General features: G+C 43.3%; 1 protein-coding gene across 7 annotated transcripts in view; it reads left to right on the top strand.

Moving 5' to 3' along the window:
• CRIM1 (cysteine rich transmembrane BMP regulator 1) overlaps positions 1-17,894 on the top strand; it is a 208,363-nt gene that overhangs the window by 153,603 nt on the left and 36,866 nt on the right. For 5 of the 7 annotated variants that reach the window (XM_051842985.2, XM_051842986.2, XM_051842989.2 and 2 more), the window contains 4 exons: positions 1,089-1,217; positions 11,815-11,971; positions 12,993-13,114; positions 14,250-14,459. In XM_051842985.2, coding sequence (XP_051698945.2) covers positions 1,089-1,217; positions 11,815-11,971; positions 12,993-13,114; positions 14,250-14,459 — 618 coding nt within the window. The remainder of the gene's footprint in view (positions 1-1,088; positions 1,218-11,814; positions 11,972-12,992; positions 13,115-14,249; positions 14,460-17,894) is intronic. The other 2 variants (XM_070069255.1, XM_051842988.2) reach the window with 1 other exon arrangement.

The following is a 17,894-nucleotide window of genomic DNA, read 5'->3' as shown; positions in this document are numbered from 1 at the left end:
AGATAAGCCAGCTACCCTCTCTGCACCTCATATTTTCCATCTGTGAAAACAGAGGTAGAGATAGTCTATACTTAACTCCTTCTCAAAGATAGTGTGAGAAACGGCTTCCTTTGAAGAAGGTCATAGTTTCATTGGGTTGAAAAGATGCTCTGTAAGTATGTCCGTGTCTCCATTCCCCTTAACAGCATTCTTCCCACAACTTGGCATCTTCTGCAGCACTCCTCATCAACGCACTGCCAGACAGGTGCTCTTACAGCCAGCTTGTCTTCCTCAGAAGCTAAGTGTGATTCTGCAGCCACATTGCCTGGGTCTGAATCTCGGTCCCCCTACTTCCTGATGCTGTGACTGTGGGCGAGTCAGTGTCCTCCAGCGAAGACATTTATGAGCAGTACTGTGCACATCCTATAAACATGTCATCTGCTTTATGTAGTGTGTAGTTACTGTTACTGCCCGGAGCAGTTCTGGTCCTGGTTGCTGACTTCCAAGCATGGTTTCTCAAATGCTGGTATCTCATTCTGCCACTCTCAGAAGCCTTGGGGCCCTGGGGCAAAGCTCCTAGTCACTGTTACCCATCATATCGTCTATCGTAACTTAGGGAATGTCACATAAAAGATAAAAGAAATCCAGGTGTTTTAAGCTAGTCTCAAAAGCATCTCTGATTTATTCATCTGAAAAGTGCTAACAGATTTCAGACGTGTTGCCGTATGGAGAGTGAGATAATTGACCGTTGGCAGCTATGTCCTGATAACTCTAAAAAAATAAACTGCGGAGACATCAGGAATTAAAAAAAGAACAGTTAGCAATTTAAATGAAGTTCACTTTAATCGCAGGAAAACATTGCGTGAGGATCCCAGAAATGGATAAGTTATTCAAACCTAAAACAGCAGAGTATTCACATTTTCAAAACTAAATAAAAATATTTCTATTTCAGGGTTAAAAACATGGCAAGAGTATGAAAGTTTAGGATTTGATGAAAATTATTGATTAGGCTTTTGTAGCTTACTGTAGTGTGGGATTTCAGAGACTGAATAAATACCTAAGAGGTAATCATATGTTTCATTGATTTTTTTTTCTCTCTTTGTTATTAGAACCAACCTTCATCACAATTGATCCACCTGCATGTGGGGAGTTATCCAACTGCACTCTGACAGAGAAGGACTGCATTTATGGTTTCAAACTCGATCACAATGGCTGTCGAACTTGTCAGTGCAAAAACAGTGAGTAGACAGAAGACTATGTTTTCCTGAAGCCTAATGTGATATTGTCAAAGCCTATTATGTGATTGAATATCTTTTACAGTCATGTTCAGACATTCTTTTGGCAGGCTGAAAGAGAGGGGGCAGAAATAGCAATACAAACAAAGTCATTCGGAAGAAAATCGCTGTTCCTTGATTCTTCATCTTCATTTTATTGAAAGAGTCCTTCATGGCCAGTTGCAGCCCTGAGTGGCTTTAGAGTGCATTTTTCTGGCCACCCAATCAGCACTGTCTGTAGCACTCTTCCTGGGGTCCCAGTACCAGGGAGGTCACCCACACAGAGTGCCACATTCCATGTATGGCAGCCGTAGTCCCCAGAGGATGCTTCACTGTATTGACCCCAGCTCTGCCTCCATGTAAATTCCAGTCATGTCTCCAGGCCATGACCTCTGAAACTGGATAGAACATATTGTATTTCTCATGCCCTGCATGTGGAAAACTAATTTGAATTCCCCTATTTCTTCCGCCCGAATATAAACATCCTCATTTCCCTTGGCCATCAGGTGACGTGGTTTTCTAAAACCTTCTTAGTCTTTTCTGTGTCCTGACAATCAGCGTGCCATTGTCCTTACCTAGAAGGTGGCACAGAAACGAACAAGTGCGCTGTGTGCTCTGGTCAGTGCAGTCCTGTTAGCCTCTGTCTTGGCTCTGAATGTGCACGCTGTCAGCTCACGCAGTTTAAAGCAGCCAGAATCGCTTGGTGCTCTTCACAGCAGCTGCCGCTAGGTGTTCCTCCTCTGTTCTGGATTTCAGCATTTGATTTGAGTGGAGTTTTGGTGGTGGTGATGATGGTGAGAGTGTTTTACATGTTATTATTGATTTTTATTTACTTGAAAGTTAAGCAGATTTTCCATTTGCTGGGACATTCTTCAAATGCTGGTAACTACCAGTTCAAGCCCAAGCTGAAGTCAGAAGCCTACAACTCCACCTGGGTCTCCCATATGGGTGGTGGGGAGCCAAGGACTTGAGCCATCACCTGAAGCTTCCCAGGGTGTGCATTAATGGGAATCTAGATTGGCAGTGAAGCCGGGACTCCACCCCAGCACTTGAATATGGACTGCAGGTGTCCCAGATGGGGGCTTCACTTTGAGTGACACTTCACCCACCCTTGATTTCTTTTTCTGATGATATAAATTTAAGGCAAAATTTAAAATGAAATTATCTTGATAATTTTAAATCATTTTTTAGCTAATTGGGATATTTTTGAATCCTGATAATATGAACTTAGACTTTACCTATGCCTGCCAGCTTACGTTAAATGCACATAACTTTTATGCCCTCCTCTAAAATCAGTTAAATTGTACAGAACCAAGGACAGAGCTCTGTGGTTCTAAAGACTTTCCTGCAGAACAACATTGAGCACACTCCTTCCTCCCTGAGTGGAGTTAGCTCTGAACACAACAATTCTACTCCCACAATAAAGTCTTAAAACACTTGGCCTGTGCCTTGTCTGAACTCAAAACACATTATGTTTGCAGCATTCCTTTGCTGGAAACTGTATTTTGAAAATAAACTGAAGTTAGTCAGCCATGGCGTGTTCTTCCTGAACCTGTGCCCGCTCCTGGTGGCCAGTGCTTTCTTTTCTAATTGTCGTAAATCATCTGTTTAACGGTTCTTCCTGAAGAGTTTTCGGTTGTGAATGTCAAGCCTAGTTTTCTGTAGCTTTCAGAATCCTTTGTCTCCTTTAAATTGACATATGGCCTATTTTCCAAAATCTCTTTCCATTCTCTCTGATCTATCCCAGATATAGACAATGGTGCTATAATAAGCAGATTTTCTGTGGGCCTCCTGGGTATAATTATCCTAGGCTCATAGGCTTAGACTGACTTAATGTAGGTAGATGCTCACTTTCTCAATTGTCAATTTTCTTTGGACATTACATTCGTCTTAACCTTAATCATTCATAACTTTTTTTTGTTAAGAATATTTTTGGTGAAGATACAAAATAAGAGTTTGAGTCAATCTGTTTTCTCAGTCATGTTACCATAATCATATAATCTGCACAGTAGAGTTTGTATGGAAACGGAGTTTATGCAACTGTTGCTGGGCTTGTGGTTGTTGCTGTCTGTAGATTTCCTGTAAGCCTCCACTCATATGGGACCGTCTTGCCTTCAGGCACTTGTTTCTGTTCAGGGAAGGAGCAGTCTGTCTCATGCACCAATCTGCCTTTTGTACCTCCCTTCAGAAAGCCTAGTTCATCAGAGAGTTGCTTTAGCAGCCACATTTGTTTACTCAAATGGTCAACTTTGTTTTTTTTAATGTCAAGATAAATTGGTAATTGTGTAATGAAGAGTTTTTATTTCAGTCCTCCTAATGCCTGTTACGTTAGAGGTATTAGCTGTATTAGCCGTCCATCCTTTCATAGGTGGAACCAAACCTTAACTTATTTTCTGAACATTTTTAAAGTACCAGTTTCCCAGTTCCCAGTCACCTCCCCTCCTCCTTCACCCGAGGTTGCTATTGTGAAACGTTGACCGCCTGATGATGGTTACGTAAGAGTCCTGTCACTTTACCTTTCCTCAGTAAGTCTGAAGAAATAATTTCCCCCAACTCCAATTGAAGCAGTCAAAACATCTCTCTCACTATTTGCAAACTGAGCCTATTGGAAGATCTTCCTCCCCATGTCTTTGACTTAGGGTTGCACTCTTTAAAAAGGAGCATCTGTGTGTACTGCCTGCAGGGCAGCTCCATGTCATGCAGAAGATCAGTGCATTTGCATCAAGCTTCTGACAGACATGTCTACTAACCATTCATTGTTTGCACACTTCACCTCTTCTATCTTTTCTTTGACCTAATATTTACAGAGTACCTACAAAGTTCCAGGTGCTGCACTAGGTGCTGCATTCACAAAGTTGAATAAAATGCAAATCCTGATCTAAAATAATTCCTGTAGCTAAAATAGCACTGAAGTATCATGAGCTTAAGCCAAATGCTGAAACTTACAAAAGTAACTCCTGCTAAGGGCAAGAACTCAAGCTCCTGCTCCTAAGACCAGGAACGTAACTGCCCATCTCCCAGGGCTGTGCTCAGTGGGTATGGGCTGCGTGAATGAGCAGGGAACCTCAGGATCAAGGATGCCTGAGATCCCCTCCCAGAGTCTCTGTGTTCTGATGATACAGAGTCCATCTGGTCACGCCGAGATGCTTGACTTGGGTTACCTGAAAATGCGATTGAACACGTTTGGAATTTGTTAGTTTGTCTCTATCATGCAGAAGTTAAGTGTACAGCATTCTACAGTCACCTCACCCATTGCTATTACTCATCCTGATCGTTTGACAGCTTTGGCCGCCACCCCTTTTGGAGATGAGTCAAGTGAAACCAAATTCTGGGCTCTGGGTTGTTGGCGTCTTGTAAGAACAGCTCTCCTCTCAGGCTCTGGCCTCAGTCAGATCTGTGGCTGGGAGGCCAGAGCAAGCTGCCTGGCTCTGGCCTCGGTGTCCTCATCCATGAAGGACAGAAAGCAGTACCTAATTGATGGGTCACTTGGAGGACAGAATAAATGAATACATGCAGAGCTAGCTTTGTTGTCTGACAAATGGTACGTGTTTACTCTGCATGCTAGCTATTTTATAACATCCTTTTCTGAGTCAGCCAAGCCAGCAACATGGAAAGCCCCCAGCTTCCCTCCTGTGTTCCCACACCAGTCTGCCTCCAGTTCTTCCTGTCCTCTTTTTTTTTTTTTTTTTTTTTTTTTTTTTTTTTTTTTTGACAGGCAGAGTTAGACAGTGAGAGAGAGAGACAGAGAAAGGTCTTCCTTCTGTTGGTTCACTCCCCAAATGGTCGCTATAGCCGGCACTCTGCGCCGATCTGAAGCCAGGAGCTGGGTTCTTCCTCCCGGTCTCCCATGCAGGTGCAGGACCCAAGCACTTGGGCCATCCTCCACTGCCTTCCCAGGCCACAGCAGAGAGATGGACTGGAAGAGGAGCAACTGGCACAGAACCCAATGCCCCAACTGGGACTAGAACCCCGGGTGCTGGCGCCGCAGGCGGAGGATTAGCCAAGTGAGCCGCGGCGCTGGCCTCTTCTAGTCCTCTTAAGACACTTGCTCCAACTGCCTTCCTTTAACTTTATCATTTGAATCCTCATCCTTTATGCTTCCTGTTTCTTTTTTTTTTTTGGGGGGGGGTGGTGGGGGGAATTTTTTTTTTATTTATTTGAAAGAGAGTGAGGAAGAGATCTTCTGACTGCTGTTTCTCACCAGATGACCACAGTGGCCTGGGCTGGGCCAAGCCAAAGCTAGGAGCCTGGAACTCCATCCAGGTCTGCCTCATGGGTGGCAGGGGCCCAGATATTTGAACCATCTTTGGCTGCTTTTCCCAGGACATTAGCAGGGAGCTGTACCAGGAGTGAAGCAGCCAGGACTCAAACTGCACCTCATGGGATGCATGCATCACAGGTGGTAGCCCAACCCATTGTGCTACAACACCAGTCCCCATCTTGATTTTCAAAAGAAGAAAGTTCCTTGTCATCCAGTATGGCATAGTATTTTTTACCCACCATTGCAGCTGCTTGTTAAGTGCTTGTCTTGTCCAAAATTCTCCATCATAGTTTTCATCCAAACCTTTTCCTCATACAGTAACACTGACCTTTTTTTAAAAAAATTTTTTTTATTTACTTGAGAGACAGCATATAAATTTTCTCTTAGGAGTTAGATGTAGTTTCCATTGGCATTAATATTTCTTAAAATAAGGTCAGCACCAAATAGATTGTTCTCCTCTCTTCATCAGTTTGTTGTTTGTTCGATCAGTCTTGCTCCATCTGGCATTTCTTGAGTTCCTGCTATGTGCAGAGTACTAGAGGGATACAAAGCATGTAACAGAGTAGGCATTTGTCCTAACATTTAAGATGCCCATGAACCACATCAGAGTGCCTGGGTTCCAGATTCCTAGCAATGTAGAACCTGGGTGGCATCAGGGGGTCCATGTGGTTGGGTCCCTGTCACCCACAGGAAGAGACCCTGATTGAGTTCCCAGCTTCAGCCACTGGGGAACAAGCCAGCAGAAGAGACTCCTGCTGTCTCTGTCTCAAATATCCTTTTTAAAAAGGAAGACAAAAATAGCCCTTACCCTTAACCACTATTGGTATATAAAATATTGAACATGCTAATACATTGTAATTGTATTACAGTATAATTTAGGGTATTATAGACAATCTTAGTAAGATTGAAAGGGCAACATGTCTGATAAAGGGTTCTTTTGTTTGAACATATAGTATTTGTGTTGTTTTAACCTATAACAATATTCTTGCAACACTGCTAATAAAAGCAATGTGCCAAGAGCATATGGAGAATTTAAATCACTCCGACAGTTTCTCAAACACAGGTTTAGAATGAAGAAAAAATAAATGGTAGGAAAAGTTTAAGAGAAGAGGGTAGCTGCAAAAATTAAAACTAAAATCATTTAAATAAGGTATTGGTAACCTAACTATTGATATGGGCTATAATGATGTTACTTCTTAACAAAAAAAAAAAAAAAAAAAAAAAAAAAGTTGTCTGACATAATACCCTGAAGCTTATTGTATAAACTGTATGGATTAAATTACATCTATATGAATTAAGTGGAGTCAATATTTTAGCATCTTACTGTTCACATTTTTAAATCAAGTGGATTTGATTGCATCATTTGTAACTTCTCTTCTGGTTCTAATGTGCTTGAAGTCTTGGAATTCAGGATGCTTTGATGTACGAATTGATGCAGACATATGAAGTAGGGAGAGAAGAGCCTTTATATTTTTCATGAAATCTGTATCTGAACCAAACACTCCCAGAAGGTCACGGCACCAAATACAAGGAGGCCGACTGCTTGTTTTCATTTTAGCATTATAATTGTGAGCTAACATCTGTCAGCGTCCAGCATTGCATTTCCTTATGTCATAGTCTCAGTAGCTTCGGGCCTTCCTGAGGACAGTTGGTAGATACTGGCGGTACCTGAGAGCTGGAGGTACTGCAGCAAAGATGGGTGCAGCGCAGCTCTGGGGGACGCTGTTCACATTGTGTTCTGCTTGGGGTTGCACTTAGGATCAGGTGCATTCTTGGCGCTAAAACCAGATTCCTCTGTTTTTTCCTGACTAAATAGAAAGCTTACTATCGACCAGCCACAGCATACAGTCCTTGTAGTCTGCCAGTATTTATCACTTTCTCTTCAATGGTAATTTTCCCCCAGTGAATTGAGAAGCACTTTCAGATCACAGCGAAAGCATAGTGCTGAGAAATTATGAACATAAAGCCATGTTTTTCCTCATAGCTGTCTCGAGTGATGCACCAACGCTTTCCCGACAAACTGAAGCCCCTCCCTTCCGGGAAGAAGCTATTTCCAGTCTCATTGCTCTGCTCTTTATTTGAACACCTGTCTCAGGGATCAATTTCTCTTCAGGAAAATTCGCAAATGAGATACATAGATCTAGGACTACTTTCCAGTTGTTAATGGTTCCTATTTCTGAACTAGAAAATGTACTTTAAGGTATTTAGCAAAATCAGAGTAAGTCTTTTTCTATCTTTTTTTTTTTTTTGGACAGGCATAGTGGATAGTGAGAGAGAGAGACAGAGAGAAAGGTCTTCCTTTTGCCGTTGGTTCACCCTCCAATGGCTGCCGTGGCCGGCGTGCTACGGCCGGCGCACCGCACTGATCCGAAGGCAGGAGCCAGGTGCTTCTCCTGGTCTCCCATGGGGTGCAGAGCCCAAGCACCTGGGCCATCCTCCACTGCACTCCCTGGCCACAGCAGAGAGCTGGCCTGGAAGAGGGGCAACCGAGACAGAATCCGGCGCCCCGACTGGGACTAGAACCCGGTGTGCCGGCACCGCAAGGCGGAGGATTAGCCTATTGAGCTGCGGCGCCGGCCAAGAGTAAGTCTTTTTCATGCTGTTATTTCTCTGTTAATATAGCAGCCTTGAGGGTTAGTGGCAAGAACATAGATTGAGATGTCCACTCAGCAAATATTTGTTGAATACCCACTCCACACTAAACACTGCACTAGTCACTGGACTGTAAGAAGTACTGTAACATTTATATAGTTATATACTATAACATTTATAATGTAAATACCATAAGAAAATATGTCGCAGCCCTGGAACTCTCTTCTGTTGGGGAGCAGAGTTGATGTAGTCCAGACCGTAGAATGCAGGTAAGCAATTCCAAGTCAGTGAAGCACAGAGCATCCCTTCCTCGGCATCAGAACCAAGCTGCTTTCTAGAGAATACCCTGGGGGCTGGCCCTGTAGCATAGTAAGTAGAGCCGCTGCCTGCAGTGCCAGCATCCCATATGAGCACTGGTTCATGTCCTGGCTGCTCCACTTCCAATCCAGCTCTCTGATATGGCCTGGGAAAGCAGTAAAAGATGGCCCAAGTCCTTGGGCCCATGCACCCGCATGGGAGACGAGGAAGAATCTCCTGGCTTCGGATCAGCGCAGCTCTGACCGTTGCGGCCAATTGGGGAGTGAACCAATGGATGGAAGACCTCTCTCTCTGCCTCTCTTCTCTCTGTGTAACTCTATCAAGTAAATAAATAAATCTTTAAAAAGAAAGAAAGAATACCCTGTATTTCAGTAAACATAGCAGCCTTTATTTGGAATTCCCTTCCAGTGCAAATTAAAGTTAGGTTAAAGACAAATTTGGTTTTTATCTAATTGGTTGAATTTGAATGATGACAATTTTCTTTAAGGATTAATGTAGAACATTCTAGATTAAGATATATGGAGAAACTTCCGTTTATAGAACACTATAAAAATAAAGGCACAAAGGTGCTTGAACTTCAAAGTTCCACTGAATTTAATCCCCAAGGGTGTCAACTCCAGGAAGTTCTAGGAGTATTTTTAATTCATCTATTTCCCAACATAATCCACTTGGTGTCATGACTTAAAAATTCTTGTGATAGAAAAATAGGTCACAACTTAGTTCTCTGTGTCAGCAAAAGAAACGTGGCTGTGAAAGGCTTCTCCCTCTTCATCATTCCTGTAATAATGGGAAATGAAAAATGATGACCTTCTAAGCCATATAATTACAAATTTTTAATGAGCCATTTAGAATGTCTCTTTTAAAGATGCAGATTAGTATTCAGTTGCTTCGCAGTGTGATGCCAACCCATGAGGTTATATTAAATGTGTAATGAAAGGGTTATGATAATGACAAAGGAGAAAATGATCCCATAAATCACATTTTCCTTTTTTAAAAGATAACAAATTAAATATGCAAATGTTGCCAACCAAGATTCTATCTAAAAATATTTATGTAAAACATGGACCCATTTCACCTATTAATTGTAGTTAAAGTTTAATTTTAGATTATAAGATTTGTGTGTGAAAGGTACAAATACAATTTCTGTTTTTCCTAGTATGTTATACATTATTATTATATTTGTGCTTAAAGAGTGTCCAAATAAGGTAAAAATGCATTGATCACTCTAGCAGTAACAGTCTGTGGCTCCCATCCATGCAGACCCGTATTCAAGCATTGCCATACTTTTGCCATGATCATATCAACTTCTCTTCTTTAAGTTTGCTTGTCTCTCAAATTCTGTATTCAATTCAGACAGGTCTCAACTTACTTTATTTATATCACAAAGCTTGTTTTTCGTACCTTACCATTTCTATTCCCTGTATTTCTCCACAAAGCTCTTAATCAAAACCTTTCAAAATCATTCTACAAGGTTCTGTGAAGCTCTTCTCTCCAGTAGTTGATTTTGCCAATCACTTCATAGCTGTATTCCTTTTTTTTTTTTTTTTAAGGATTGAATAGTTGATTTGAAAGGAAAGACACAAAGAGATCTTGCATCTTCTAGTTCATTCCCCAAAAGGCAGCAACAGCCAGAGCTAGACCAGGCTGAAGGCAGGAAGCTTGGAACTTTATCCCATTCTCCCACATGAAGACCCAAGCACCTGGGGCATCTTTCACTGCCTTTGCAGGCACATTAGTAGGAAGCTGAATTGGGTGGAAGTAGTGTAGCCAGTACTCGAACTAGGCACTCTGATACAGGATGTTGGGGTCACAGTGTCAGGTTAACGCCCTGTACCACATCATCCCCTTTCCTTTTCCCTTCTGAAAAAATGTGATAGGAGCAGGCGTTTTGTGCAACAAGTAAGGTACTACTTGAGATGTCTGCATCCCATATTACAGTGCCTGTTTTGAGTCCTGCCTTCTCCACTTCCAGTCTAGCTTCCTGCTAATGTGTATGTACCCTTGGAGGCAACAGGTGATAGCTTAAGTACCTGGGTCCCTGCCACCCAGATGAAATTTTGGGCTCCTGGCTTCAGCTTGGCCCTGTCCTGACTGTTACATGTATTTGGAGAGTGAACCAGAGGATAGAAGATCTCTCTCCACCTTTACTTTTTTATAAAGGAAGGATAAGAAATATCTGTGCTACATGCAGTATGACATATTATATGATACCATCTAACACCCACAGAGTAAATATTATGTGAATTTAACATTATGTGATCTAACACCCATAGAGTAAATATTATGCATTATCATGGGCATGCAATAGAATTAAAGTACTCAGTGATATTGGGAGAGTGTGTTTCTGATTCCCACTTTTTTTATTATTTTTTTTTTTTTTTGACAGAGTGGACAGTGAGAGAGAGAGACAGACAGAAAGGTCTTCCTTTTGCCGTTGGTTCACCCTCCAATGGCCGCTGCGGCCGGTGCACCGCACTGATCCGATGGCAGGAGCCAGGTACTTCTCCTGGTCTCCCATGGGGTGCAGAGCCCAAGCACTTGGGCCATCCTCCACTGCACTCCCTAGCCACAGCAGAGAGCTGGCCTGGAAGAGGGGCAACCGGGACAGAATCCGGCGCCCCGACCGGGACTAGAACCCGGTGTGCTGGCACCGCAAGGTGGAGGATTAGCCTAGTGAGCCACGGCACCTGCCTGATTCCCACATTTTAACATAAATGGTTATCAGTGATTTAAGGTGACTAATAAATTCATGAAAAAATGCACTTAATCATTAACAGTCACCAGCTTACTTGCTCTTCAATATTCTTCAAGACTGCTAGATTCGCAACCTTTAGAAATCCATTCTTCAGAGTAATTTTTTATATTCTTTTTAGAACAAAGTCATATTGTACTAACCATGAAGTAGCACAATCTGTATTTTTTAAAGGATTTATTTATTTATTTAAAAGTCAAAGTTCTGGAGAGGGAGAGGCAGAGAGAAAGAGATGTCTTCCACTTGCTGGTTCAGTCACCAAATGGCCACAACAACCAGGGCTGGGCCAGGCTGAAGCCAGGAGCCAAGAGCTTCATCCAAGTCTCCCGTGCAGATGCAGGAACCCAAGTACTCAGGCCATCCTCCACTGCTTTCCCAGATGCTTTAGCAGGGAGCTGGATCAGAAGTGGAACAACTGGGACTTGAACTGGTGCCCATATGGGATGCAGGCGCTGCAGTTGGCTTCTTTACCTGCTACAGCACAGTGCTGACCCCACAATCTGCATTTTCTAGCTATGTGTGATGCCATGGTAGAGCTGAGAAATTTAAATTTGTGCAAGGCCAGGGGATTTGGGAAATGTGTTGTATTGACGTGCTGTTGTCTTTGGAAGAAACACGCTGTTTGTGTGTCTCCACAGGAGAAGAGCTGTGCGCAGGCCTTAAACGCGGCTGCACCTTGGACTGTCCCTTTGGTTTCCTAACTGATGCCCACAACTGTGAGATCTGTCAGTGCCGCCCACGGCCCAAGAAGTGCAGACCCATAATCTGTGACAAGTACTGTCCACTTGGATACCTGTACGTATTTCTTAATTCAGAAGACCTATGAAGGTTTGATGGAACGGTCACACTCATTTTATTGGCTGTTTTGTATGTGTGTGTGAATGACTCAATAATGTACTGAGTCCCGAATACCCATGCTTGTTTAGATAGGTGAGTTGGAAAGCAGGGAAAGGATTGTGTTGCCAAAGATAACCAAGTTTTACTATCTTATGGAAATGGGCCATGTGATGTGAGAATCTCATGCAAGATCCCGTTGAGACTGCCTAAGAGAGTGGGGAGCAGAATTGCCATGATATCCCAGAGGCTACTTTATCATAATTTATTTAACCTATACCTTAAGATAGGTTGATAGCAACGCATTCACGATAAAGAGCATCCTACTTACCCTGCCTGCCAAGGTTTCTTACCTTGCATCCAGTTATTGGCTCATGACATTGTTCTTTATGTAGCAGCAGATTTGAAAGAGTTAATAAAGTCAATTTCAATAACTTAAATAATAAATTTAACCAATAGTCTCTGTGGCTTTTAATCTTTATCAGTCTTTACGTAGCATTCCCAGATTTATAGGACCTTAAATTCTCCTCCTTCCTTCTGTGAGTTTTCCTCATTGAAATTTTAACTAGCATCTAGAATCCCTCGGAGAATGTGGTCATGTAAAGAAGATAGTAATTCTAACAAAAGAAGAGCTCTTGCCCCCAATTTTGGTCTCCAGCGTTGACCAGCAATGAGTGGTACATTGTTCTGTTCCTGTTGTGCTGTCACTTTTCCTAATTAAATCAACAGTCATGTCGTTGGGATTCTGTCAGTCACATACTAGAAGCACTTAAGTGCTTGGGCTTTTCTAAACCTTGGTCATGGGTGAGTGGTGGTTATGGCCACAGGGAGCTAATTACATATCACTGCAAGAGTCTTTGAAACAAAAGTCAAGTCACTCTGCTTAATAGCAGTATCACTTCATTGACCCTTGGTCTGAGTTCTTGGACATCATTTGAGGCTTTTTGATTTTCTGACCTCTGACAAAATTTTAATTACCCAGGAAGAATAAGCACGGCTGTGACATCTGTCGCTGTAAGAAATGTCCAGAGCTCCCATGCAGTAAAATCTGCCCCTTGGGGTTCCAGCAGGACAGTCACGGCTGTCTTATCTGCAAGTGCAGAGGTAAGTTTGACCGCATGGCCCTTCTCCCTCAAAGCCGCCAGGGGCACCGAGACAAAGAGCAGGAGGACATGGTGTAGCGCAAACAATTGAAGTGATTGCTGCCTTCTCAGTCACAAATGCCACTCCCTGTGGGACCATCCCACAGGACCCCCTTCTCCTTTCATCTTAACAGAATGAAGCCTCAGAATAGAATTGAAAGTCAGCCTATGAACAGGCGCACTGCCCAAATCAATTACTTCTGAGCTCTTCACTTTTACCTGTCCCAGGAACTTTAGCCTGCAGCACATTGATCTTGACCCCAATGGAGTCTCCTGTTGTTCAGGAGTGGAATGGGTGTAGTTGCTACAGTAAAGGTCCCCAAAGTCCTTGAAGGCTGCTGTAGCGGAAGTGTCCGGCTGTGTTTCCTGCTCAGGCACATGGCAGCCTACAGCTGTTGCGTAAGCACAAGTCCCGTGTATCCCTGAGGCTTGAGAGTTCCTGCTCCAGGCATGTATCTGAAGTCAATGAGGGTGTGTCTTAGCTGCCATTTCTGCCCTTACCCAGGCCCCAGCCCCACTGCACATCCCAGTACCTTGTAGTTGACAGTGTGATCTACAGATTAGGCAATAAATGGTCCCTCAAGTTTGTTTTGTGGGTTTTTTTTTTTTTTTTTTTTGGCCACAGTTGGACAGTTAACCCCTTCATAGTGTTTGTAAGGAGTCAGAGAACAAAAGTCTAGTCCCTGTTTCAGTTGTTGCACAGGAACCTATTAGCTGCGCCAGGCTCAGGATTTCCCTATTGGATGAAACTTCTAGAGTGATCATTCTATATATATACACTAAATATATGTACAATACCCATTGGAAAACCAGTTCTTGTATAAAATACCAAAAACTGGAGTGAAAGAATAAAAATCAGCTAAGACCCCACCCGTAGAAGAGACACTTACTTGCAGGGTTCTTTTCTGTCTCTTCCCCCTTTTTTCAACATTGAGAGCATATTGGTGTAAACTCTTTTCACAAGCATTTCCCATATCCCTGACTGTCCTTTGTCAACATGATTTTGGTGGCTGGGTTCCATTAGACCTAAGGACACTAGGGGCTGTATCTCCTGTGCAGTAGCTGCTTCTTTACCAGGCTGCCTTCTGTCTGTCCAGAGGTCCCTGCTTCAGCCGGGCCACCCGTCTTGTCAGGCACATGTCTGTCCATGGATGGCCATCACCATAAAAATGAGGAAAGCTGGCATGATGGGTGCCGGGAATGCTACTGTCACAATGGACGGGAAATGTGTGCCCTGATCACCTGCCCAGTGCCTGCCTGTGGCAACCCCACCATTCATCCTGGACAGTGCTGCCCGTCCTGCGCAGGTAAAAGCTGGCCGCCGTCTCATATGCTCCACCTGACTTCTGCCTTGCAGGGCTTTGTACACACCTGTATTTCCGGGGGACATGAAGGGGACAGCCCCTGGCACACTTTCCGGCTCTCCATGGTTTCTGTCAACAACGGCCACAAAATCAGCCGGGCACTCCAAATGATTAGCCAAAGACCAGAGAGAACTCTTAAGGCTCTAGAAACTGTTCTCCTTACTTTTTTTTTTTTTTTTAAGATTTATTTATTTATTTGAAAGACAGAGGTAGAGAGAGAGGTCTTCCATCTAATGGTTCACTCCCCAGATAGCCGCAACGGCCAGAGCTGCACTGATTTGAAGCCAGGAGCCTCCTCTGAGTCCACCACTTGGGTGCAGGGGCCCGCGGACTTGAGCCATCCTCTTCTGCTTTCCCAGGCCTCAGCAGAGAGCTGAATCGGAAGTGGAGCAGCCAGGACTTGAACTGGTGCCCACATGGGATGCTGGCACTGCAGGCAGCAGCCTCACCCACTACACCGCAGTGCCAACCCCATCTCCTTACTTTTGAATGGTTTACTCAATTATATTTAGGTCTTTGAATCACATTTTTGTGAAGGTTGGTGGGCTCATATGTATTAAACTCCAGCTCTCCTTTTGATCAATAGTGTTATAAAGGCTGAATGTCTTAGTTAATTGGAGGGGATTAGTGCTAGTGTTATTCTGTAAAAGCTTATTCCTTATAAACTAACATATCCAAGAGGTAGAGATTCCTCAAGTCTGTCACTAGGACTCTTTTTTAAGTTACTGGACATGTGGCACTCTTGCCAAATGGAGGAATTTAGAGAGACCACATATCCTAAACGTTTAAAATCACAGTTATATCACTATGTTCCTAAATCTGTATAAATGAAATATATGACTCTTGTAAAGCCTAAGTAAATTTTTTTTTTAAAAAAATCACAGTTATGGCCATTAAGGTAAGTTGTTAGAAGAACAGAGTTGTGGATCATGGGAGTCTGCAGTATGGTTGTCAGAAACAGTACTTATCACCATAAAATCTCACCCCTGTCTCTGAAGAGCTCAGCACACTTCTGCATCCGTTACGCCTTCTACTGTGCAGGCCTCTTGGAGTTAGAGAAAAGTATTCTAGAGAAAAAGACATAGGAAGATTAACTCTCTTACCCAAGTAAAATGATACATCCGCTGGAAGTCTGGGAGAAATGAAGTCTCTGGATTTTCACATCAGTCCCTTTAACATTTAAAGGTCTTGGCAGATGCCATTTCCTCCGGTCAGTCCTGGCTCTGTGTGTCCTTGTGGATGAGTCCACCTGTGTGAAGGCCCAGTCCTTATGCCCCAAGCAGGACTTGGGTGGGGGAGTGGCCTCCCACTGGCCAGGTTGCACCTGCCTTTCTGCCCTGGTCGGGGGTGGGATAAAGGGATTCTTGAAGACCCCTTCAGCTCTGCAATTCTGTACACTTCAGTCACTACAAGATCAAAGTGACAGGCAGTGGAAAACCAGTGCTTGTATAAAATACCAAAAAGTGGAGTGAAAGAATAAAAGTCAGCTAAGACCCCACTCATAGAACCTTGCAGGGTTCTTTTTTGTCTCTTCTACCTTTTTTCAACATTGAGAGCATATTGATGTAAACTCTTTTCACAAACATTTCCCATATCCTGGTCCCTGGGCAGGCCCATATTATGGTGAAAAAGAGATGGCTTGTTTTGTTTCCCTGTAGTTCAGTTAGCTGTGTTGACACTTTTTTCCTATGTAGATTCTACTAGTTAAATGTGAAAAACCACTAGTGTCCACTGCATCATATGGTAAACCAGCAGTTTAATGAGAGAGCTCTGTGGACTCTTGGGGAAAAAAAAAAAAAAAAACAGGTAACTGACCTAAGACCTGACAGGGGAGTATTTTCTCTATTTCAGAGATATGGAAAGTTTCTGTGCATACACAGATACTGCCATATAGTTGCAGCTGTGTGATTATCTGGATAAACGCAAAGCACCTCCATGAAATATGGATATGCAGCATGGTGTTTTTTTCCAGTCTTGTCTTTCTTAGTTTGCCACGTGGGGATGTCTCTAACTACAAAGCCTAGAGTTGTTTCCTTCATGGACTCCTACTTAACAAGATTTTCTGGTTTTCTTCCTGGGATAAGTGAGCTACTCCTGGTAGAAAACCTCTCAGATTTTTCTCTTTCTTACTCTCTACCTTTCGGTTTTTTATTTTTTTCCACCTGTCATTTACATCTCTCCAGCCCCTCTCATGCTTTGTACTGAGGCACAGAGTATATAGCAAAGGAATTGGAAAGGTGGGACGCACATTCGCACATCATCTCTCACCTGACCACCTCCCTCCATGGAGCACTTAAAAGGGCAGTCACTGTCCCCTCTAAGCCTTTTTCCAGCATTGATTTAGTAATGCCCTTTGGAACAGTTTTTTCATCCTACCCCAGCTCAGTCTTCATTCTGATTATCTTCCTAGCTCTTCATTTGCTGGAAAGTCTGTCCAATTGTTTGTGAGTGTCAGCATCAGCTAATGTCAGTTTTCTGTAATGTGTCCATTTGGACAAAATTCTTGTCGTTATTAGTTCCCTAAACATAAAACTGGAGTTGCCTTATTAGCTGGAAATCACCCCAAGCCACATTTTCTCATCAGTGTCTTTGACTCTACCACTTTGAAAGTACAGCCCCAGGGTACTCGTAGGCAGTCTCAGCTCTGAGCATCCCTGCACAGACAAGGTAGTTCTTGGGCCCAACTTGCACTGAGCTCCAAGCACAAGCTAGCCAGGATGGCTCCAGACTACCTCTCGGCAGGAGTCAACACTGTCAACACCTTCTCGAAGTGCTTGTTGTGTTTGGATGTCACAAACGTGGTTAACATCTTCATCCATCTCATTTCCCCAGCACAACTTCAGGGAGACTCCCAGTACCTCTCCAGACATTTTCAGCATTAAATTTCCCTCTCCATCATTATCATCTCCTCAGTGGACCAAAGCCAGCTCTCCTCTGGAGAGAGCAATCATAGTTATCATCAGCCTCTTAGCATTTACCCCTCTTGATGATGATATCACCACACAAATGTTTAGTCTCAGGTGAGGGTTTTCAGACTGTTGATTCTGCAGGAGCATTCCTGCTCAGTTTGCTGGCAGGCTGCTGCGAGTGGGGTGTGGCCTGCTGACAGCAGGATGTATTTCCAAGTGCTTGGAATCCCAGAGATAATGAAGTGGATCTAACATAGATCATCTGGAAGTTTTGTTTAATCTGGAGGCATATCCAGGGTCCAAACACCATAGCCTTGGCTTCTAGTCGCTTGTCTGCACTCAGTACCTTAAGCCCTCGTTTCCTCATATGTAAAATAGTGCCTCGCTCACAAGGTCAAAGCAGGAATAAATGAAATGAATAAATGTAAAGTCCCGATCCTGAAAATAACTGGGCTGTAGCAAGCATTCA

This window comes from Oryctolagus cuniculus, chromosome 2 (assembly GCF_964237555.1).
Source record: "Oryctolagus cuniculus chromosome 2, mOryCun1.1, whole genome shotgun sequence".
In the NCBI taxonomy this organism is placed as follows: Eukaryota; Metazoa; Chordata; class Mammalia; order Lagomorpha; family Leporidae; genus Oryctolagus; species Oryctolagus cuniculus.
Note: the sequence above shows the minus strand (reverse complement) of the source record. Positions and strands in the feature narration are given on the sequence as shown.